We start from the raw sequence: 24,984 nt of genomic DNA on the forward strand, positions 1-24,984 counted from the left end.
GTACATCTCGCGGCCGGGTGAGTTCTGCGTATGCTCAGCACGAGCCCCAACTGAGGTCGCACGCCGTGGTGCGTTCTGCGCATGTTCAGTGTGGTCCCTTGCGGTCACCAGGTTGGGTCAGGCGCCTGCGCCGTAGACGGAGTCAGGGCGGGGGCGCAGCCGCGCTGAAGCCTGGCAGCCGGCGATGGCGGCCGTGGCGGCGTTAGGGGCTGCGGGCCCATGAGGCGGCCCAGGCCCCGCGGACTCAGCACAGCGAGGAAGGGGCGGCGGAGGCGCTGCTCGCATCCAGGCCATGGCGGGCGTGTTCGACATTGACCTGGACCAGCCCGAAGACGCGGGTTCGGACGAGGAGTTGGAGGAGGGGGTGAGCGGGGGGAGCCTGAGCCGGCGAGGGGCTGAGAGGGAGCGGGCCTCGCCAGGGGCAGGGCGGGGGGACCCGGCCCAGTCCGGTGCGCGGCCCGACCTGGGATCCGAGGGGGATCCGGTCGGGCGACGGGCTTGGAGGAGGGGTCCGCTCCGGTGAGGGGCCCGATGCGCGGAGGCGGGTGACGGGGGCCGGCCTAGCGAGCGGGAGAGGAGGGGCGGCCTGTTGAGGGAGCGAGGTGTCCTGCCCGGGTGAAATGCTCCCTGCTTCTCTGGCAGTTGCTGCGCCACCCATGGCGGGTGGCACCGCTCTGGGGGTGCAGTCGGAGGGGCTGGTAGGCGACGCGTCCCCCGACCTTAGCCCTAGGCAGCTGCTGCCCGGGTGGCGCCTTGTTTTAACGCCGATGTGCCCCACTCAGGTGACACGTTCCGTTCCCCCTTCATATTTGGTGGCTTCCTCCCCGCCCGGCTTTTGAGGTGACGGCTGAGACCTGCACACTGCTGCTGCGGGACGTTTATGTCAGGAGACATGTCTGCACCGTGCCTGGCATTTGTAGTTATAACGCTTTCCCATAGTGGAGAACTCAGTCTTGTACTCAAGATAATACGTTTGAATGGGATCAAATCTTAAGTAACCGAGACTTCTTTTTCTAAGAATGATTTCTTGATCTAAGAATTGTCAGTGATTGCATACTAGCTGGCTTACCGCAATATGCCAGGCTAAATTTCAGGATGCTTTTATGTGTGAATGAGTGGGTGGTTTTACCTTTTCTAGTATATAATTTAAAAAAACCAAACCCAGGACTACTTATTTTCAGATCAAAATAGTTTGATGTAAGTGTCCCACACATTAGATTAGCGCAGAAATGCTAATCTATATTGGAAAACTTGTAATCATCACTTCTGTGCTAACATCTAAAGTCAGAGATGGCATGGTATTTACCAGAGGTGGTTTTTACTACCCTGGGAAAAACTAATTAGTCCCAGTTTAAGGCATTTTCTGCTTTAAGAACTATTTTGTTAATGCATACCATATTGCACTTATTGTTAGGTATTCAAATTGTGGTTATATAAGGCAGTATATTCATAGATTAATTTAGAGTTTTACAAATAAAAAATAGAACTGCAGTGGTTGTAATAGTAAATATGTAATTATAACACTGAACATCTGAATGTCTGTATACATTTTGGTTCAGTATTTTCTCAAGGAAGTCATACATGTCATGACTTATTTCAGTTTTCAGTATTATATAGACAAAAGTCAAAGACATTTGGTTGTATGAAAACTGCAATAGTGCAGAGTTGTAGGCTTGAAGCATTAAGTAGTCAGAAGCATTCAGCATTTCGGACTACCCATCCAGGTCCATTTGGCAATTTAGCATTCTGTAGCAGAAGACCAACTATGATATAGTGGATAGACTGAGACTATTCCTCTACTGTGAATGGATGTATCCAGAGTTTGACAAGATTTGTTCCTGTCCTTGCTGGACACTTATGCAATTAGTTTTACCAGTTTTCTGGTTTAAACTAGGTTTAAGATGGTATTTATCAGTGCTGTGGCCAAACTACTTTTTTCCCCAGGGAATTGTCAGTCCTGTGTAAAGTGTACAGACATTGAACTGCAAGAAGTTTATAGTGAGTACCAGGTACAGAAGAGTGATGAACGCTACAGCATCTCCAAAATAGACTGAGCGCCTCACCTTATGTCAAGCTCCTATTACCTTGTCAATCTGATGTTGCTCTTGATCTTGTGTCTTTAGGGTTGTACCATTACAGTCTGAAACCAGCCATTGCTTTCAGTATTTTTACACAGATTATTTGGTGTCGGTCAGTGTCAATAGTTTAAAAACAGTAAAGGCATTATTTTGCTGGCGCACTGTAGCCACTATAATTTCTCAACTTTAAAGAAAAGACCGTGGGAGCAACATCAGTAACCAACAAAATAAAATGCCTGGCTAAAAATGCCCCTCACATCGCATCTTGAAGGCTGCCAACAGTCTCAGATGGTCCATGGAAGTGAGCAAATTGCGGTACTAGAGTTCCCCAGAGTTTAATCATAAGGACTGAGAGTCCGAGAATCCTAGTTCATCAGTTATGATTGTCCTTTCCCATAAATGTGGGTAATATTTGCAGCACAATTTCCATTAGAGTTAATGCCCATTCACAAGCAAACTTGGCTCTCAGGCAGGATGAACAAACTAGTAGTGCTGTGGGACAATCAAATTCAGTTCATGACTACTCTCACGTTCAGTGTTAGTAACACTGGAAGGGGGAAAAAAACAATAAAATAAGGCTTTTGAAAAACAAATAAGAGTAGAGTTACTGTAGACTTAGTATAGTTAAAGCAAAACATAGAACCAAAGAGGCGAACACAAAAGCAAATAATTTGATGGGGGAGGATCAACGGGAAAGCATGCGCTTTACTGAAAGCTACCTCCAGGTGGCATAGTGCGTAACTTTGAGGAACAGAAAGACATCTCTGAACTGAGAGTTTGAAATCATCAAACGGAATGTGAGCTAGGGTGACCAGATGTCCCTTTTTTATAGGGACAGTCCCGTTTTTTGGGACTTTTTCTTATATAGGTGCCTATTACCCCCCACCCACTGTCCTGTTTTTTCACATTTGCTATCTGGTCACCCTAATGTGAGCTGGATGTGAAGCTACATTAGACTAGGTAATCCTGCAGCTGGAAAGTTTTTCACTCCAAAAAGCTATCATAGCAGCAACAGGAACAAGTGCTGTTACAGGTGTGCCTACAGATATGGCTAACCTAGGAAATGAAATTGCCACAAGACTTCTTCTGACTAGGGAGAGTGCACTTAAGTCATAGTTCGTGGTTGCCACAGAGTTTTATTGAATGTAACAGCAGCTTTAACATTTCTCTCATCTGTAAGAAAGTCAAATGACAGTAAATGCAAACCAAAGTGAGACTGTCCAGCTAGAACAACACTAGTCTTCAAATGCTTGGTTGTCTGAGATGACAAGAAGGAAGACCCATGGCTTCTTGAATGAAAAGCGGATTTTTAAAAAAAAAACGTTTAAAAAACAAATTTAATGCTGATGAAAATGAGACTTGGAAAATGAAAGCCTCTGTTTACATAACAAGACCAATGTGACTGGCAGTAGTGCAAGCTGTAACATGCTTTCCTAACCAGTATAAGTTAAGCCTACTTGAATCACGGTATGATTGTCAAATAATTGTGACTGAGTTGCCGACAAGACTTGGAAAATCATGGAAAAGTAATAATGGACCATTATTATTTGCGGTAATTTGGAAAAGCCAGAGAAGACCTATTTGCTTAAGAAAAATTTGCTGGTGCAATATAAACACTTAAGTATTATGTTATGCTTGCTAATTTTTTTGATAACCAGACATTTTGCTGCCACTATATTACAGTAATTAATGCATGGGGCTGACAGCGGGAGCCCCACTGCCGTCAGCTTGGATAAATGGGGTTGTACTGTACTAATGGGGAAAAAAGTGTGTTGCAAACCTCAAAATGTATGCAAAATTGTGGACTGTGCAAAGTAAGCTAATTAAAATCAGAATTGCAGTGGAAGCCTAACATTGCAGGATCCACAATATCGTGAATATTATTGAATATTTTACAATGTAAAAATGAAAACTGCAGCTTTCAGACCTTTGTATGGCTTCCCTCCCTTAATTTTTTAGGAATTTCACAGTTAATTCACTATATCTGTTTCCAGTTCCCTTAGTTATCTGGTTCCACATAAACTCAGATCCTTTAGAGGAAACCTTTGTACAGGATAGCCATTATATGTATGAGTCCTGTTCACCAAAATTCTTACATGAACACAGGTGTAAAAATACAAATTACAACACCATTGCATTTTTACAAGGTTTATCTGGAGTTGGATTCATTGCTGCATGTACAAACATAATCAGATAACTGCAGTTAGCTAAAAAAGTAATGGGTCCCCCTGCTGTGATTGTGGGATCCTTGGAAATTTTGCAACTTTTCTGCAGAACTCTTTAAATGTTTTGTGAAAGCCTATCGTACAAAGTGCTTTCTTCTGATAATTTATTGCATATTACTTCTTGGCCGGTTTAACAAATTTTAGAGCAAAATCAGTCAGACCGTGACATGTTTTCATTTTTTTTAAACAAAGCTTACTGTTTGTACTCACTATTTTTGTTTACAGTTATGGTATTATTGTAGTAACTTTTTAAAACATTCTCTCCCTCCATCCCAGGGTCAGTTAAGTGAAAGCATGGACCATGGAGGAGTTGGCCAATATGAAATGTAAGTTCCTATTAGAAAACATTTCTATAATATTCATGATATCTACAGTTCTTCTCGACTTTAATAGAAAAATTCAAGTTTTATAGGCATATCTTGTAACAAAAAAATTCTATGGAGAAATTGGTAACAATCTGCAGTGCCTTACATTTTGTATCTTACTTGTCCCTACACTTTTACTTTATATGAATGCTATTTGTAATCAGGCTCATTCTGATATATTAAATATTAATAATATAGTGCACTTTTATAAAACCCAATTTATCAAGAGATCGCAGAGGACTTTACGCTCCTTAAGTTCCTGAATACTCATTCATTAAAACTATTTTGGTTGCTTCAGGGCTAAGTCTGAAAATGCATCATGTTGGAAGACTCAGTGAGAACATGGTAGCGACAGCTAAAACACAATTCAGTCTTGTCAGCATAGACAAGACAAAACTGTGTTACTGACTTATATTTTGCAGGGCTTAGCATAATTTAGAAACATTATTAAGTTTTGGGGTAATCCTCTACTTTGGCAAGATTGAACCATATTTTAGTTTAACATTACTATTTTTGCAAGGTAGTAAGACTTTCATTGTGTAAATATGACCCTACAAATCACACCTGGGAGTCCCATAACTTTTAATGGAATTTATAAACCTAATTTTTTTTTCAGGGTAACAGCAGTGCTCCTCAATTAATTAAATTGCCAAGAATGCCTGTTTCAGTCTTCAGAACATGTACGCTTATATAAAATGTCATTTCAGGAAATGCATGACTCTGTGAATCCTAGGAACTTTCCAAATTTCTGCATTATGCAAGCTGCCACTCATTGCTATACATATACATTAATAGAATTCCTGGTGTTACAATTCTGGACATCTCCTAAGCAGACAGTCAGTTGTGCCAGTGAATATAATGTGCTTTCTGCAGAGAAGTTTGCATGATTATTGTTTCTTTAACTTGATTTAATTTTGTAATACACTGTTTTGTCTTTATTCAGTGGCATGGAACATTGTGAAAAATTTGAGATTTCGGAAACTAGTGTAAACAGAGGTCCAGAAAAGATCCGACCAGAATGCTTTGAGTTACTACGTGTACTTGGCAAAGGAGGTTATGGAAAGGTACAAAATCTTCACCTTGGAAAGTCCATTATCCATCACAGTGGAGGCAGTCAAAGAATTTTCTTGTTGGCTGCCTGGTATATGTCCCACCACTTACATTCTGTTTCCAGAAAAATTCTGCCTTTCCAGAGGCAGTAATGAGCTGATGCAGACCAGTGTCCAGTATGAAGTCACCATTCTTTTTTATTGGCAATGCATTTGATCAAAATTGACTTTAGTGATTGTACAACTTTACCACCAATTGGGAATAAAAGAATTTAAAGTATATATTTGAATTCTAACTGCCACTGTGACTTATAAGGAATTTATTTACTTTTTGTTCCATAGGTTTTTCAAGTACGAAAAGTAACAGGAGCAAATACTGGAAAAATTTTTGCCATGAAAGTTCTTAAAAAGGTAACTTGAGCTTCACTTTCGGCTGCTTTCCAATCCAAAAAAGGGGTTTTTGTCCCTTTTAGAATGTAATTACTATATAATAATTGGTCTAATGTGCCAAGATTGAACATTAGTCATTCATGTATTAAAATTAATCTTTACATCCATTTAAAATTGAAATATGTATTTTTATCACATTTTCTATTACATCTATTGTGTGGTTCTAGGCAGTCCGTCTCTCTATTTTTAATTAATTTAAAAACATGAGTGTGATTTCATATTTAACAATAACGCAAGAAACTAAGCAGTTTTTTATTATGTTGCTGACTCAGAATGTTATTGTGACAATTATGTGGAGAATGTGGAGACTTCTGTAAATTGGGAATAGAACCCTATGTAGAATTCTGCCTCATTTAGGAATCCCATGTTCTTCGCGCTCATGTAATTTTTCTTTGTTCTGTAGGCGATGATTGTAAGGAATGCAAAAGATACAGCACACACAAAAGCTGAGCGTAATATCCTGGAGGAAGTGAAGCATCCCTTCATTGTAGATTTAATTTATGCCTTTCAGACTGGTGGAAAACTCTACCTCATCCTTGAGTATCTCAGTGGTCAGTATATTTAATTCTGCTACACAGGAGCTTTTCAGTATCCCTTATTTAATCTGAAAAGTTCTTATTTTTTCCCTTTATAAAATCCCAGCTAAGTGCTCATAGTTGACTTAAATTATTCTGCACACTTTCATAATTAATGTGAAACCCATAACTCAATCTATATAAACTGCATAACAAAACTGATGTTAAGAATATCTTACAGGGAAGTAAAGGAGGGGAAATTTCTAATTATCAGATACCAGGAATTCTGTCTCCAGGGTCTTGCTCTGATTCCTGATTGACACTTCCTGTATTAAGTGAATATTCACCCACTTTTCACACATTAACAACCCTGGATTAAAATAGTCTTCTGCAGAGCATAATTCCATCATCTGTCCTTTGATAAGGGAATGTGTAGTAGTTTAATTATGATTAAAAATGAAAAAAGTACAGAAATATGGATTCTTGCTTCTAACATCTTATTTTCCTCTTGTAGGAGGAGAACTATTTATGCAGTTAGAGAGAGAGGGAATTTTTATGGAAGACACAGCCTGGTACGTGAAATAACATTGGCACTTTTGTGGCTTAGTAGAATTCAAGAGAGAAACATACAACTGTATTTTAATAATCTAATTTAATGAGCTACACAGTTCAATGAGCCTTTTGTGGAGGTGGTGGCTGTTCTGTATATCTTACTCTGCTGCATCTCTGACCAGCTAGTGTTGGAATGGCATTACAGTCTGTGAGAAGATTCACTGCCCTCCCAATTGAAGGTTGTCACTATGTTGTACTGGAACTTAGGCATGTGCTTGCAGAGGGGGTACACTTGAGTTGGTGGGGAATGGCAGCCTACACCAGAATTTCTAGGAATCTTCTGCATGAAAGAAATGTTCAAAACCTTGCTTTGGGTACATTGTGTAAAAGTTTGTAGCTTCTAGTGGCTGCAGTTCACTTTTTTAGAAGTGGTGTAATTACTGTATTCATCCTACTCTTTCTGAGCACATACGTGAAGAAAGAACTGAACTTCTGTGTAAATGATCATTTTGCTTAGAGAGCCTTTTCTGTAGCTACATTTCACACATGACCTAGGTCAATGAAGTACACCTTCTTGATTAGGCTTTACACGGCACACAGGAGGGGATGATAGCTCCATCTTCCCACAACATACGCTGTGAGTGTTTTGGAACAGCTCAGATGTACATATAGGATTGCAGCTTTATGCTACAGAGAGCACTGCAGTGCAGAGCTTTCCTCTTCCTTTCTCAGAACAGGGAATCAGTTTAGAGCCAGACTTAATGACTAGCAAATTCAGATCGCAACAAAATTATTCAAGACAGAGTAACTACTAAGCAAATTAACCTAATGCTGATGGTGTAATGTTGCTGTTCCATTGTGTCCCTATGCCCTTTGGCAAATAAACCTCAATAACATAATTATTCTACTAATTTAGTCTATGATGTACATTTAACCATACTTTCAAGGAATCATTGCTATGTACTAGGAAGTATAATTGTTTTAGTGCTTAAGATGCTTTGTGTGGCTGAAAGAGTTTAATTGTATCAAATCCCTTTTGTTTCAGCTTTTACTTGGCAGAGATCTCAATGGCTTTGGGGCACTTACATCAAAAAGGAATCATCTATCGAGATCTGAAGCCGGAAAATATCATGCTTAATCATCAAGGTGGAAATATAGTAAACAATTGTGTAGCCAATAATCCTCTCAAAATCCTTTCTCACAGGTCACAGCATAATATAAAATTACCTCAGAAAACTGTTACTACTGTTATCTTTCTTTTTTCCTGATACACCCATACAAGTAGCTGCCATTTGCTAACCTCTAGTCATGGCATGGAGTTCGTTGTAGTAGTTACAGTACTTTAGTACTGGAAGTGGCAGAACAAATTGGTCAGGAAGGGGCAAGAGACTTTTAGGGTAAACCCACTGAAGACTTTTCTATTCACTAGTAGGATATTCTCATGCTGCTGAGTCATCTATGCATGATATCTGAATTCAAACCTGCTCTGTAACTTTCATGTTTACAAATAACTATGCTAATACTGATGTTCTAGCTTTTTAAAAAGAAACAGTTAAAAAAAACCTGTCACTTTACTTGATCGTAGCAGCAAGTTCAAAGCTCTGTGTGTGTTGAGCACTAATGCCTGCAGCACTATTGATTAGTGCCAGCAAACCCTAGCATTAAAGAGCTAAAAGACTACTTTTAAGCAAGGTGTTCACTGAGTGTGAATGTTTACTCGTGCTTAGTGGTTCTGGAGAGTGAAAGTTATAAATTAGAAATGAATTGTGACACTGATTTTGGTTTCTAAATTACGGAGTAAGCATAAGACTAGGTGACTTGATTGTACTGCTGCCCAGATGAAGTCTTTTATAGATATGTTTGCTTATATTTAAAAAATGTTATATATGATTAATTAAAAAAACCTTACTGCATTGTGCAAATCAACAACTTGATTCTATATGAAGGGGAATAAGTTCATGTAAAAACACAGTCAGCTACTTAGATCTATCTGTTTCTTTGTGCCTAACTAGTAGAAGGGTTGCAATAGGATGTGAACAATTAGTTTATTGTGAGTTTCTACAGGTCTAAGTAATGAGAACAGAATATGAAGAAACAATTTTTTTCATGGCTTTGAGAGTCTGTTGGTGGCTTTGCTGTGTTTTTGTTCCTCTCCACTGAGTGACAACCCTTTTTCATGCAAAAATAAGCCTGTATCTTCATTGAGTGTAGTTCTAAGATTTTTTTTTAAATGACTAAAGTCATTTTTCACTCTGATGCCTGCTGGGAAGAGTCCTGTTTTGTTACTGTAGACAGGAATAGACATATTTGCACTGTCCATTTTATAAATTACATTTATGTTGACTTGCAGATATGCATGTAATTCTGTTGTCAGAATTCTGAGTGATTTTAGAATTAGATGTTTTCTTTTATTTCAGGTCATGTAAAGCTAACAGACTTCGGACTGTGTAAAGAATCTATTCATGACGGAACAGTCACACACACTTTCTGTGGAACAATAGAATACATGTGAGCTGCATGATGAAACAGAAAAGTATTACTCTGGTCTGGGGGTAATGGCTAAATTTTACCTTTTTTAACTGATGGTTCAATACGTTCAGTTATTTATGGAACTTTCAGATTATAAATGTGGTTTATGTTTAAAAACTTGAAACCTGAGCCGTAATTGAGTGTTTAATAAAATACTTTCATATTTCTAATTTTTTTCATTCTAGGGCCCCTGAAATCTTGATGAGAAGTGGGCATAATCGTGCTGTGGACTGGTGGAGTTTGGGGGCATTGATGTATGACATGCTGACTGGAGCAGTAGGTGCACAGTTAAAAACTGCATGCATTTTATTTTACATCACTAGTCACTGAAGTTTGTTGGATCATTCAGGTGTAGGAATAGATAGATATGTATGTACTTATATCAGCTGCTGGTAGGAAACCTAACTAAAAAATGGCTAAACATTTTTAACCATGGTCTTGTGCTGTTCTGTAATAGCCCAAGCAAATATTTGGAAGTCACATTTGAAGCAATTATATGCCTGTTTCACTGAAACTAGCCCTGTTCCATGTATGCAAATGAAGAGAGCTGAACAGGTATCAGTTAGTTCCAGTGGTTCTCAAACTGTGGGTCACAAGTTAATTTCAGTGGGGTTGCCTAGGGCTGGCATTAGACTCGCAGGGGCCGAGGGCAGAAAGCTGAAGCCTGAACCCCGCTATGCAGGGCTGAAACCAAAGCCCGAGCAACTTAGTTTCACAGGGCCCCCTATGGCATGGGGCCCGATGCAATTGCCCTGCTTGCAAAGCATTTTTTATTTAAAATATTAACTATTCTGGAGTAACACAGGGCACTGGGGTCGTGTGGTAATTTTTGTAGTCACGAGCGGGGTTGCAGTGCCGTAAAGTTTGAGAATGACTGTGCTAGAGTTTTTCACGTGTGTTGTTCTTCACACTGCAATGATGTTTTTCAGCCCCCATTCACTGGGGAGAACCGAAAGAAAACCATTGACAAGATTCTCAAATGTAAACTCAACTTGCCTCCCTACCTCACGCAAGAAGCCAGAGATCTGCTTAAAAAGGTAAAGTTTTAATTAATGTTAAACCTATATGTATATGCAGATATTAGAAACCTACTGATCAATATTGCTGTGCTGCTTTTTCCCAGGTGAATCGTAGTGCTACTATATTTCAATCAACTTAATCTTTTAATGGAGCTCAGTTCAGTCTTCAAGTTGCATGAGGCAGAAAATAATGCTTTGTTTGAAAACACAATTCTGAAGTTTCTTTTTTTTTGAGAACTGCCTTAAGATTGTTAACAGAGACAATGTGGATGTGATAGTATCTTTTATTGGACCAACTTTTGTTGAAGAGAGAGACAAACTTTCGAGCTTACACAGAGCTCTTCTGTGTAAGCTCAAAAGCTTCTCTCTCTCTCTCAAACAGAAGTGGTCCAATAAGAGATATTATCTCACCCACCTTGTCTCTAGTATCCTGGGACAAGCATGGCTACAACAGCACACATACAATAATGGAAGATATTAAAATTGTTTGTAATTTCATTGTATGGTAACTACTACGTGGTTAGTCCAAATAATATTTAACACAGATGTAAAATATTTCTCTTAATGACCCTTAATATAAATACTCTTTAAAAATTGTTTAACCATTTCAATAAATTGTTTCCTTTTCTCCTCTAAGCTGCTAAAAAGAAATGCTGCCTCACGTCTAGGAGCTGGTTCTGGAGATGCTGGAGAAGTTCAGGTAGATCAAGAGAAATTAAACAAGATTATCATATTGAGAAACAAGATTCAAGGGTAGTCTAAGAAGAATAGATATGGGAGAACATGTCATTCTCTGAAGCATAGTGAGAGCAGAGGCCGGGATTTAGACAAATAGTCAATTGTTTCCTCTGAGGAATTTAAGGAAGGGTTAGATAGATATCTAAGTAATAGAGGGCTCAAGGAAACAGTTAGTGGGGTAAAGGATGCGGTCCTGAGGATTTATTTGCTCTCCTCCCCCTAAAATTTTTTTAGCTTTCCTATATCCCATTTCCCCCTTTCTTTATTAGTTACTCCGTGAACAAATTGATACATTGTGGTATTCTAGTGGGTTGGTGAATAACGCACACATTATCGCATTTGGGGTTGAGAGTCTTTCAGGAAAGATGTTGTTACACTTTGCACTCATAATGCGAAACAGATCTAACTCAATTATTCCGTCTACTACAAAATTATTTAAACTTGTCCCCAGCCTGCACAGTTTGGGTTTTGTGGCTATATGTAAACCTCTCCTGTACAACTCGCATCATTCCATATTTTAATAGTTTTATGGTTAATTGTGTCAGTTTTTATGACATTGCTAGTAGAAATTCATCTGAAATATTTTCAAGAGATGTAGATATGCGTGGCACATCACCTAGATTGGTAACATGGAGTTAATTTCTTTTGTAACTTGAACAGATCAGAAACTAAAAGAAAAATAAGCAGAACAAAAGCTTACCTATGCATAAAAGTGACAATAAGCATAATGTGCAGAATGGCAATATTTCACTATTCCCAGCAAGTTTATAGCAGAAGATAAGATATTAGGTACTGAGAAGCTCTCACAAATCATTGTCAGTCATCCTTATGTTCTAAAGGATGGCAAATTTCCCCAAATTTCTCTATTTAGAAAGTGTCACTTTCTAAAAAGCCAATACATCTGCCATACATACAGACCAGTCTTTGATTGGTGGTGGTGGTAGATTTTTGCATCTATGAAGTTAAATACATTTGGCATGTAATATCCCTAAGAAGCTTGTATGTACTATCACACTGAAATCATAAACAATCGAGTGACTGTGGTATTACTGCATCTCACACATTTTCAGTCAGTATCAGATTTGATGTGTCGGCAAATGAAATTCCCAGTCTACATTTCATTAAACCTCCAACTGTCATTTTCTTTTAATCCACTATTTCACTGCTGGTGACAAATAAATATACATAGTGAAGAACTGTGAATTTAGAACTTAATTTTGCTAGCTTGAGGTAGTCTCATGAGGAAATCCTGATACAATCACACATTTTTCTGAAAGTTTATATTTAAGAATTTTTTAATGACAATTTTAAGCTATTTGTGACTATTCTAATAGAGCACTGTAGGACAAATAATAGATGCTGCACTTGAAGTACACACAGTTTTGGAAGGAAAGGAGCCAAAAGTTGAGGTCTAAAGAGACCTAGCTTATTATTCCTCAGACATTCTCATCTTAGCTAGCTTTATGAACATTAGAAAATATAGTTCATTTTCCTATGTACAAGGTCAACAAGTATCCATTCTTAATTTATTCCAGGAAGACCAATTATGCTTTTCATTCTTCTGAATTTTCTTAGGCTCACCCTTTCTTCAGACACATTAACTGGGAAGAGCTGCTAGCTCGGAAGGTGGAACCTCCCTTTAAACCATTATTGGTACGTACCGGGAGTACAGTAAATTGTTTGTTCCTTGTATGTCTTTTAGCAGCAGTTCTCAAACTTTGACTTACTATATTGGATCTAAAACTCAAAAGTACTTGTTATGCTACCCTTGTAACTACTCAGTTATAATGGATTTATACTCTGATAAACTGACCCGTATATTACAGTTTGAGAACCACTGTTCATAGTACTGTAAAAGCAGCACACTTAATTGAAATAACTTCAGTTACTGGTACTCAGAGGTAGCATTGCTATCAGAGCTAGGTTAGAAGAAACCACCCATCTCAGAACTTTCCATAGGGCCCTTTTGAGAACTGATGCCAGTAAAAACACTCAATTAAAAGGCCTTGTCATAACTGCTCGTCCACAGACATTTGCCATTGTACTAAGGACACTGGATAGCATTACTGTGTTCCTCCCACCTCAACTACTGTATCCTGTCCACAGGGGGGGAAATTGCTTTTTTTTGAGTGGATGGGGTCGGGAAACCCAGTACAGAGCCAGTGGAGACTCTTCCTTCTTAGTTTTACTGATTATTTTCCTTTAATCCCAGATTGTGGAAGAAGTGGAGCAGTTCCATTTCAATTTTACATTCTCTTATTTGTAACCTTCTGGCTATACAGGCTCAGAGGTGTGATTCTTACTTCTGAATTTGTTTCCAAGCATCAAACATGCAGCCAATACTTGGGTGAAACTAAAATTTTAAATAGTCACTCAGTAAAATGTGAATCAAGTCACTTTATTGAACATCTTGAGTGTTACCTCCCTAATATTTATCCTGCACATAGTTGTACAAGCATCATTTAACTTCAATCTTAAAATGGCAATATTGTTAATAAGGCCCAAGCCCCTAATCTATTGGACTGCAGTTCAAAAAAGAGGCTAATATTTATGAAAATGTCACCGGTACAAGATGACTGAACTTGCATTTTATAACTTCAGCAAATTCTGTAGTTTGCTAATCAGTTGTACAAACCAGATTGTTAGAAATTTTAGCTTCACAATTGTACAGAGTTCTTGCCTTACTTTAGCAATGATTCAGGGATCTATGAGAAGACATAAATTGGGAGAACTGCCATTGGCAAAATCTGTTCAATTCCTCAGCTGAACGATAGACAGTTATTTGGTAGTCATTTATTCAATTAATGCTTTCTGTGCTTAGCAAGACAAGCATTTTGCTTCTATGAAAATGTGCTGGATTATTTAGTGTGTGAAATTCCAGTAGACTAACTGATGTAACTTCCATACTGGGAGTGACTCAGTGTTTAGCTCTCACAAGAAACTGCCATTTGTTTCTATTGTAATTTGAGATTATTTTAAAGGCATCTTTTTAATTTGTGTTCCTTTTTGATCCATAATTCTCGCCCCTCCCCCTTGCCTTTATTTCTCAGTGTCAGTGCCCATAGTGACCTCCCACTGGCAACGGCAGGATTCCGACTCCTCTCCAAGGTTTTACTACAGCAGAGCTCTGCCAAAAACCTATGGAATGAACTCCATCCAGAGGCTTCACTGATCACCGCTAAGCCATTTGGTTGATATCTGTATTATAAACCCTTAATCATTTTGTTTTTGCAAAGCAATCCGAAGAGGATGTGAGCCAGTTTGATTCAAAGTTTACACGTCAGACACCTGTTGATAGTCCAGATGACTCAACTCTCAGTGAAAGTGCCAACCGGGTCTTCCTGGTAAGTGAGCCAGGGATCTGTGCGCGTTGACTTTGGAGAGGTACATTGTGTTCTTCTTTGGAAATGGTATAGCGCATTTCAGGTGAATTCCTTCCATCTCTGGAAAGAAAAGGTTGAATCTTACCACTTGTAAGAGTGACAACTATTTGTGTCAGACAAGTTCTAATACATCAAAATTTTAAATTATATTACTCCTTGCAGAAGGGTAGCTTCTTCTTGGCCATTTTGGCTTGTAGCCTTTGATATTTATTTAGGCTGGGTTACACCCTCATTTTTACACAGGACAATAAGATTCTAGATTTTAAAGGGAATCTTGTTCACATTTTATAGTAAAATGGACGCTAATTCTAAATTGTGGTAGGAGCGGAATTGCTTATTACTTCAATAGGAACGCAGAGAGAACTATGTCCAAAGTGGTTACCTTGTAGATCAAAATTATGTAGTCTTTGAGCATTGCTTATATGGATCTATAATCTGAACAGCAATATCTGGGCTGCCCAAGCACCCTGCCTATATCCGTGGAGAGGAATTACACTTGCATTCCTCACCTAAGGAATTAAGGAGTCATAGTACCAGCCATCCCTTAGGTCGTTCTGCTAGCACTTTAGAGGATAGGATTAGAATTCAAAATGACTTTGACAAATTGGAGAATTGATCTGAATTCAACAAGTTGAAATTCAGTAAAGACAAGTCCAAAGTATTACATTTAGGAAGGAAAAATCAAATGCACAACTACAAAATGGGGAATAACTGGCTAGGCAGAAGACAGCTGGAAAAGATCTGGGGGTTCTAGTGGATTGCAAATTCAGTATGAATGATGCAGTTCTGAAAAAGGCTAATAGCATTCTTGTGTATATTAACAGGAGTGTTGTATGTAAGACTCTGGAGGTTATTGTCCCGGTTCATTGCTCAGCACTGGTGAGGCCTCAGGTGGAGTAGTGTGTCCAGATCTGGGTGCCACACTTTAAGAAAGATGTGGACAAATTGGAGCGAGTCATGAAGAAAGTAACAAAAATGATAAAAGGTTTAGAAAACCTGACCTATGAGGCAAGGTTGAAACTGGCCACATTTGGTCTTCAGAAAAGAAGATTGAGGGGAAATGTGATAAGACTTCAAATATGTCAAGAGCTGTCACAAAGAGGATAGTGATCAATTGTTCTTCATGTCTATGTTCTTAATCTGCAGCAAAGGACACTTAGGTTAGGACGTCAGGGTTAGGAAAATTTTTCTAGCTATAAGGATAGTTAAGCCTGGGAATAGGATTCCAAGGGAGGTTGTGACATCCCCATTATTGGAGGTTTTTAAGAAGAGGTTGGAGAAACATCTGTCAGGGATGGTCTGGGTGTACTTGGTCTACCTCAGCACAGAGGGCTGGACTAGCAGACTTCTTGAGGTCCCTTCTGGCCCTACATTTCTGTGATTGTGTGGTCATAAAAATAAACCTTCCCTATCAATCACAATGAAGTTATTCTTGTCTTTCAGGGGTTTACGTATGTGGCTCCATCCGTACTTGAAAGCGTAAAAGAGAAGTTTTCTTTTGAACCAAAAATTCGATCACCTCGCAGATTCATTGGCAGTCCTAGGACACCAGTCAGGTATTTTTTTAACAATTTACTTTTCAGTGAGCAATTGTAAATTATCTCCATTAAAAACATTAATAATTTGACCCTTTTTTCTGGAAGAACTAGGGTGCTCATTTTTAAACACAACATGCTTTCTGCACATTTTACAAGCATCTTCCCTGCAGGCAAGCTTATGTTTGGCAGCACAGGAAACTCTGATCTGCCTGATACACGTTATTGGTACATCCTGTCATTCTGGTGACTTCAATACACCATCCTCTAAAACTGCTGCTGGATCCTCTATATGTTTCTGTGCTGCTCATGATGAGAGTAATGTTAGCACAAAATTTCCCTTCTTCCACACACCTACAAGCGTGTTACATGGTGAATGCCAAATGAGAAAAGTCTAGTATCGGTGTGTCTAGTTTATAGTGAGTTTTGGTAGGAACTAGCCCAGATACATGCTTCTCTCAAACCAAGGAAGTGGAAGCAAACACTTCAGAGAACAGGCATTTATGCTCCACTTCTTGCAGTGTGAAGGAAATGTCTGAGCTTCGCATGTATCCTCAATGCTAAGTGATTTATATTTTTTGTCTTAAAGCCCTGTAAAGTTCTCCCCTGGGGATTTCTGGGGAAGAGGTGCTTCAGCCAGTGCACCAAATACGCAGACACCTGTGGAATATCCAATGGAGACAAGTGGAATAGAACAAATGGATGTGACAGTTTGTGGAGAGGCCTCAGCACCACTTCCAATACGACAACCAAACTCTGGGCCATATAAAAAACAAGCCTTTCCCATGATTTCCAAACGGCCAGAGCACTTGCGCATGAATCTATGACAACACAACCTTTTTTTTTTTCTTTTTTTAAACCCATAAAGGTGGAAAAACAAAGAATGGACATAAGCCCCCTGCCAGTTTAAATGTGAGGGCTCATATGGTTTACTTTTTAAAAGTGACAGTATCAGAGTCATTGCACAGAACGACTTGGAAAGAAAAAAACAAACACATGGATTTTTTTCTATTAATCAATGGTGCATAAAAAAAACTTAAGCAAAATGGTATTGCAGAACTTTAGGCACATCAGCTAACTGATTCCCAGTGACATCATCTCGCCTTATCAAGGATTTTTCAGGTTGATAGCTTGAAACTGACAGTATTAAGGGTAGGATGTTGCTCCAGAATCACTGTCTAGTCATGATTGTGTCAAGAAGGGTTAGCCCTTTCACTAGGCAGAGTGTGAAATGCCTATAATTCTTGCGTCTGAGGATTAATTAGCATGCAAGCTTGATCCAACTGTTTCCTACAATGGTGTGGAATCAAAGATGAAAGATAAACTTAACAATTGATGTTTCACGTGCAAACAACTTAATGAATTTTTTTTATATAAATATATATTTTTCAAATAGATTTTTTGATTCAGCTCATTATGGAAAGTATCCCAAAATTTAAAACAATTATTTGTTGGTGTGAAGAAAAGGTAGACTGACTGACTTCTTTTTCTTCTCCTGGTGAAACAGTACATTGGTAAAGGAATCATTGTTAATTACGTACATGGCTATTGGGGGTAAGAGGAGGGAGAGAATTGTCTTATTTGCTTACCCAGCTAAAATATCTATATCTGTATCGCTAAGAAAAACAAATCCTAATCAAATGGCAATGCTGCTATGTTCTAGGCTTAACTGGAAGCCATGGGCTGCCCACACATCCTGCATATTTCATCATTGTCTTTGGCAGACATTTCACTGGAAAAAATTGTCTTTCATTTGTATGCCAGTCATTTGGTTCAAGACAGCTGAACATGTTCAGATTCTTATCCATCTAAACAGGTCAGGATAAAATCCATCAGAAGGCAAGGGTCAGGGAATGCATTGCCACAGTGAACATCTACAAGTTCAACAAGTCATAAGTGACTAAAAGCTTTTCAACTAATGGGTAAGAATTAGAGGGATTTTTGTATGGTTTTTATCTCGCAGTTCCACAAAAATTAAAGTAACTTTTCTCCTGTGCTGGGGCAACAAGTTTGCTGATTGTATTTTAAAAAAAAAGAAAAGAGAGAGAGAGAAAAGTATTAGATGGCCTTTCAATGAATGTCTTCCACAGTGGGTCAGAACTTTAGCAACTTAATTTAGGAAACATGTTCTAAAGATACTATTTATGTTCTTGAAATTGTCATTAAATCTGTACAAATGATTTACAGGTACAAAGAATAAAATAAAGGTCACTGTACCTTACTTAAATACTTCCTGCCTTAAAGAAAGCATTTCCATGAACATAGCTGGTGAAAGGGTTAATATCTGCAGAGCTTTACCCTAGTTAGAGTGAGTGTATGATGTGCATGTGCGTGTAAATGATCATGCAACTGCATACAAGTCCTGTCACTTTTCGCTTGTCTCACGTTGCATTATCTTCAGTCTGACTGTGCAAAGTCTAGTTCTGGTGTTCATAACAGTAGGGATCTCTATAAATTCTGCTTGCTCTGTGTATAGTGAATCTTCTTGAGCCATAGGATCCAAGCCATAAAACTCTCTAAGCACGTTGAATCCAGTCAGAGAGGCACCACCTTCTACAACTTGCAAGTCAGTAGGGTTGAATGAAATCTTATTAATCCCCCTATAAAATACAAATGTCAGTACTTGACTTTTTAATTTTCTTATGATTAACAAAATTACTATTAGCAGTTTTCTTTCTGAGGAGCCTTTGTGGTGGCCTGTTTTTCATTTTTGTAAGGAAAATCAAGTTATGGTAACATTAAAGCTCCACGAGTTTGCCAGCACCATTGGCACAAAAATTGTACTGGAAGAGAGTGCCATTTTTCATTCTTTTACGGGGCCATTGGTGACGTGTTGTGGAACTGAGATCATAACCCTCATACTCCATACATCTAAAGCACATTTGCAACAGGCATCACTGCAAGCAGTATCTGCTTTGTGCCACTTGTTATAGAGTTTCCAAACATGTTTACTAAATATAGCAGAAGTGATATGAAAGACCAAAATCCAATGATTTTTTTTTAAAGCCAACCAATTATCTCTTGCTCCTATTTACAAGTAACAGTTGTACTCTGGCTGGCTGGATATAATCATCCAATAGAGTTGATTAGTATGGCTGGCAAGAATGGCAAGAGTTGTTTGTCAGAGTTCATTGCTTAATTACATATCCAGTTTATTATTTTAGAAGTAAATTTCATGTACTATTAAAAATGTTTCGTTGCCTGGACATAAGTCTAATACCCTACCATAACTGTGAAACTTTTGGAGTGTGACTCAGACAGCAAGCACACACTATGCAATATGGTTTATCCTGTATTTATTTGTAAAAATATCAGACATAGATCTTCTTTATATATATATACATATATATATATTAGTGTCAATATTAATAGTCATGAACTTTTAAGGGGAGTGGAGTTCAAACTCCTGTATAGCTACTTCAGACAAATGCTAGTATACAGAGTGCATTGAATATTGGAGAGCTTAACAAGTGCTTTTTTTGTTCATTTCAAAAATTGTCTTAAATTTTTCTTTAGAGTATAGAATCTTATTTTTATTTTTTACAAACTGTGCTTTTTTAATTATAATCACTGAACATTTTGCTATCATTTGACTTTTATAGGATTTTTGTAGCATTACAAAAAATATAGTAAAACTGAGGTTAATATCTGCTGTGGGTAACCATGTAAAAGTATTAAATCTTAAACTTGAACCAGATTCAATTTTTTTTTTACTAGCTGTTAAATTAGAGGGCTATTTTGTTCTGCAGTTCATTCTAGAAACTCTAAAGACTTATAGGTTGGCTGTGTTACCAGCATTTTTTTCTTTCCCATTTGATGTGGAACACTTTCAACACTTTCTCTATAGAAGGAGTGATACATACATACATTTGATTCCATTAATGTACTGAACTTTGTAATTTTGGGAATGCTGGAATAATTCCTACCGAGACTGTCTTAATTGTGCCATCTGACATTTGAATGTCATCCTGGTATTAGCTGGTAATAAAAGATAAAAATGCGTCACTTGTTCTCTTGAATACCCCCCCCCCTTTTTTTTTTTTAAGTGTGTATTCCTATAAGAAAAGCTAAACTTCTGGAGAACAGATATTAATGTTTGTGTCCACTCTAATTCTGGAGATATTGGTTTACTTGGGTTTATTGTCTCCTTAATAAATGAGTAACTCCTGGTCTGTTAACAGTCATGGAAGAGTGCATATTCAGATCAAGAAGGAGACTGCAACTCTTTAATATCAGAAAACCCAAGCATTTGTTGCCCTGTCTCTACAGCAATAGTCTCAAGTAATCTGTGTTCACAAAGCAAGATACTGTGTGTTCCATTGTTCCAGGTACTGCTACACTTAATCTACTGGGGGGGAAATTCCTGTTAATCAAGAGTCTGTCCTTATCATGAACAGCACAAGTATTGTCTCAAGGAAATAAGACATTTCTATGCTACATGTGTAGATTCTTGGGGGTTGGGGGTGTGTGGTTCATTGTGTATTTTTACAAACTGTTCTTTTCTGCTATATCAAATTGACTTTGTATCTATCTGTAAAACTCTTCAGCTGCCTTATTAGGAGTGGTATGAGGGTAATCCCCGTTCTGCTTTTCATTTTGTATTTAGTTTACTGTAATAAAATATACTTGATTTCTGAATGGATGTAAATAGCAATTAAATGCAAATTTGAATGAACATATGCTAGTAGAAGTGACTTATTTTTTTTCTTCTCTTAAATAGGGTAACCCCTAAATTTGACAGTTTGGACCTTCATCCATAATTTATACTTCATGAAATGGAGAAAAACCTTAGCGAGTTTTAAGAAGTGGCCCGACTGAAGCTAGATACAACCAAGTAACCTGGTTTATGAAGTGTGGTACTTCAGCTAGGTCCTCAAGCCTTTGAAAAGTGGCTGTGAATTGCAATTAGTTATCCAGTCATCAGTGGTCTGCCTCCTGCAGGGTGAGACATGGATCTCTCTGTGTATGTCTAGTTGAGGGCAGAGATTTGGGGGTTGATAGGGAAGCTTCTCTCCCTAGACAGCAGCATGATGTTGACAGGCAGATGAGAGGGAGGATGGCATTCAAGTTATGTAAGTTACTCACTTTTTTTCTTCGACATCTAAGCTGAAATGCGTTCTCACTTCTGAGAAGTGTCAAGCTTTTGTTTTAGTTCCTTATTTTGTAATCAACTTATTTTTATTAAGATTACTGGGTTTGGATAACTTCAATCAGTTCTCCCCAAATAAAAGAGAACCCCAGGGAGAGGTGGTGAGGTGGTATAGAGTTTCTGGAACCTACTGTCTGACGTGTCCTCTCCCTGTGTTGCGTAAACACCAAAAGACCAAGCTAGAGATGAGTTGGCAGCCAAGTTAGGCATGCTATTATTTTTTTTCCAATTCAAGTTGAGCATAGTCCACTGGTTGTCTCACAGGAAAATTCTTAAGTAATCTCTGTGGGTCAGAGGACATTATCAGGTAAACTTGCTGGATTTTCTTAACCAAATGTCTAATACCTTAAATATTTTAAAATACAATTTGTCTACTTTTATTATTTGCAAATAAACTAAGCAGGAAGGTTTAACTTTCTGGTTCTCATGCACTAACGTGTTGCTGGGTTATATATGCTGTGATGTAACAAACTCCTCTTCACTGAATTTTATTAATCTTGAAGAGTTTATCTTCTTGAAAACCTTTTTTTTAAATGCTGTTGCCTACATTACTTAACTTTTCCTTACTAAACTTTCCAAAGACACATTTTTGTGCTTTATTTGATTAGCAAGAAGTCTGTTCTCTTAGTGTCATTGCTCCCAACCTCCCTGTGGGTAAATCTCAAAGCAGCGTGATTGTTTAGATCTGCACACACTCTTTGAATCTTATTGATTCCAATTTCTTTAAAATGCTATTTGATAGGTGGTCTCCCCCAAAAGATTTAAATTCTTCCATGTTGGCTGATACCCTTTGTGTAGATGTGAACGGACTGCTGAGGGACAATGTAAGCAGTCTGTACCCTGCCTATCTGAATGACTAACGGGGCTAGTTCACCATAATTCATATTCTGCAGCATCAACAAATAGAAGTTGCAGGTTTGTGGTCCCACAGACACTAAATGCACCTGTTTTCAGTTAATCTTCATGGGGCTCTGCTATTGTGAAACCAGTTGCTTTGGAGAACCTGTTCTTTTTATCTTATGCATCTGTGACTGTTCAAAATACAAGATTCTAATTAGAAATGCTAGCTTCCAAATTATTCTCCCATTGTGTTCTCCATGAACAGGTGAAAAAGTAGTTCACACCCAAAAAATGAAGGTTTGGTTAAAATCTTTTCAAACCATATCAATTAAAATATGCCTCTGCAGCGTTAACACAATGGGACTGAGGGAAGCCAGCAAGAAACAAGGTGAACTGAGTGAAGAATGGTGTTTAAAAAATATTTTGGCATTGTCTCTAAAATTCCACTTTTTCCTCTGTCCTCATTAAGGATCTAGGTTTAATTTTTAATGGTACCTTCATACAGGAGTGTGAATAGCTCATTTTAAGTGTCTACCAGTAGGCACTTTGTGCTGCTATCAGAATACCTAGCCTAAACTGCAAGTAGTGTGTACTGTGGTTCACTAGAACATAATAGGAGGTGGATAGAGAAACAACATTGTTATGCAGCTCCTTGCCTCTATGCCAGAACTTGAGTTGGTGGGGTGGCTGGGTACTAATAGAGGAAGTGAACACTTATTGTAAAACTTTTCCTGTGGTTCAACAACTTACCACTTAGCATTTGTTCTAATAAGCGACTTACAGTTCAAGTGATATCTCCCACCAAACCTTGACTAAACAATTATTTTTTTCATCAGCAAGCAGCTGCTTGCTCTGGTTCTACTCTGACAATATTTGTGTGTGCTTGCTGTATCAACTGTACTCAGTTTTGATTAACTGCCACACTTACACCCTTCAGTAGTCTTTCCTCCAATAAAAGGTTGCATAGGCTAAATTAGACCCATTGCCACTTTTGCAACCCTATCTTTTTAAATAAGTTTGCACAAATAAAATTAACCAACTTAATTCTGAAGCACCAAAAAAAAAAAAATTTAAAACTCTCTCCCTTAGATTAGTTACTAAGTAGAGCTAACAGAAGTAAAACACTTGTCAAAGAAGGCAAACAAAAATACAGGGAATTGAGGTACTAAGTACAATTTTACATGCATTTCTCAGTAAAATTACTTTCTGCTGAAAGCTACCTTTAAAAAAAAAAAAAGTGTTCCACTTAATTATCGTGTAAGGAATTCCCAAACAAATGTTTGTATGTAGTGGCCCTTCACTCTGATATTGCAGGCATAGCTAACTTGTAACTCAACTGCTGTTCCATCTATATTACCAAACATCCTTACCTAAAACCCACACTCCAGTCAGAATAACCGTCCAGAAGTGTGCCTAGATATTTCATCTGTGGTGTTGTCATAGAGTCTCTCTTAGCAGCTCCAGGTTTTTATTGCACAGTGTCTGATTTCTCAGGCATTATGTTGGATAGTAGAGTTTGTCAGGACACTGTTTCAAATAAATATTGATGCTGGAACTTTAGGAGACATAGTCAGCTACTCTACCCCAATGACCAAAACATGACTTTCAGACTACAGGAGAAACATTACAGTCCTTAATTAACTTCATATTTTTCTGGGGACTGGGGGGGAGCGTGTGTGCCATGAATTCAGTTCAAAATGAATTTGTCACTTAGCATCAGTTCTTTGAGAAGGATAAATAACCCTAGAGTAAGTTGTATTTTCCCATCCAATGTTCTAGAAAAAGTACAGTAATTATTTTTAGCTGGCCATTGCAACTCAAACAAGTAATTAATTTGCCCTTCAATTGCTTCATGATGTATGCCTTATTCACATGTATTTCACTTAATCATAAAATAAAGCTTTGCTGCTGGGCTCTTGCTTGTTGATAGATTGACTCTCTGCTATAGTTAGCCCAAATTAAACATCTTTTACATGATTGCATACCGCTCTTTTCAAGATATGACTTTCAGTAGAAAGAAAACTGGACCACTTTTAAAATAATTAATCCATCCCAATCGTAACGGGGGGAAATGAAATTATAACATGTTACAGTCAGCATACAAGGCTGAAAACTCATCTCATTGCTTCAGGGTGTGTCTTTACAGCAGTTAGGTCAAGGTTTGCTCCTATTCCCATCCCCAGCCTGATTCCCTGGTGATGGATGCCGCTAACCAGCGGGAGAGCCAAGGATTTCAAGGCCCTTTGCCCAAGAATAGGGATGCCAAAAAATTAGACCTTTTCAGGTGAAAGGTTTACTCCACAGGGGGACTGCAACTCTGTATATCCAATCAACAGGCTATCATCAGCAGATACTCCTATAATGCCTGCTCGGCGATGGCCAAATTTATGGAGTTGCTCCCCTTGGACTCCTGTGCCGAATTTTCGGCTTTGGTTGAGGAAGGGAGACTGATCTCCAGAGCCTCACTTCAGGCAGCACTGGATGGGGCAGATGTGGCAACCAGGGTCAGGGCTACAGGTGTGGCCATGAAAAGGGGCTCATGGCTCCAGGTTCTGGC

At 38.4% G+C, this 24,984-nt stretch overlaps 1 protein-coding gene across 4 annotated transcripts; it reads left to right on the forward strand.

Moving 5' to 3' along the window:
• Positions 1-39: 39 nt before the first annotated feature.
• Positions 40-24,341, forward strand: RPS6KB1 (ribosomal protein S6 kinase B1). Of its 4 annotated transcripts, none has more exons than XM_037880853.2 (15): positions 40-364; positions 4,580-4,629; positions 5,612-5,732; positions 6,060-6,128; positions 6,571-6,718; positions 7,197-7,254; positions 8,280-8,380; positions 9,652-9,742; positions 9,949-10,039; positions 10,693-10,800; positions 11,420-11,482; positions 13,096-13,173; positions 14,757-14,864; positions 16,347-16,459; positions 21,159-24,341. In XM_037880853.2, exons 1-15 carry the CDS (start codon positions 293-295, stop codon positions 21,196-21,198), a joined length of 1,311 nt encoding a protein of 436 aa, XP_037736781.1. In that variant the 5' UTR covers positions 40-292; the 3' UTR covers positions 21,199-24,341. The 4 variants fall into 4 exon arrangements, 3 of the variants coding, with proteins under 3 accessions (XP_037736781.1, XP_007057696.1, XP_037736782.1); XM_007057634.4 differs by lacking the exon at positions 21,159-24,341 and adding an exon at positions 17,028-21,113; XM_037880854.2 differs by lacking the exons at positions 14,757-14,864; positions 16,347-16,459; positions 21,159-24,341 and adding an exon at positions 14,571-14,720.
• The last annotated feature ends 643 nt before the right edge of the window (positions 24,342-24,984 follow it).

The sequence above is a fragment of the Chelonia mydas genome, chromosome 17 (assembly GCF_015237465.2).
Source record: "Chelonia mydas isolate rCheMyd1 chromosome 17, rCheMyd1.pri.v2, whole genome shotgun sequence".
Classification (NCBI taxonomy): domain Eukaryota; kingdom Metazoa; phylum Chordata; order Testudines; family Cheloniidae; genus Chelonia; species Chelonia mydas.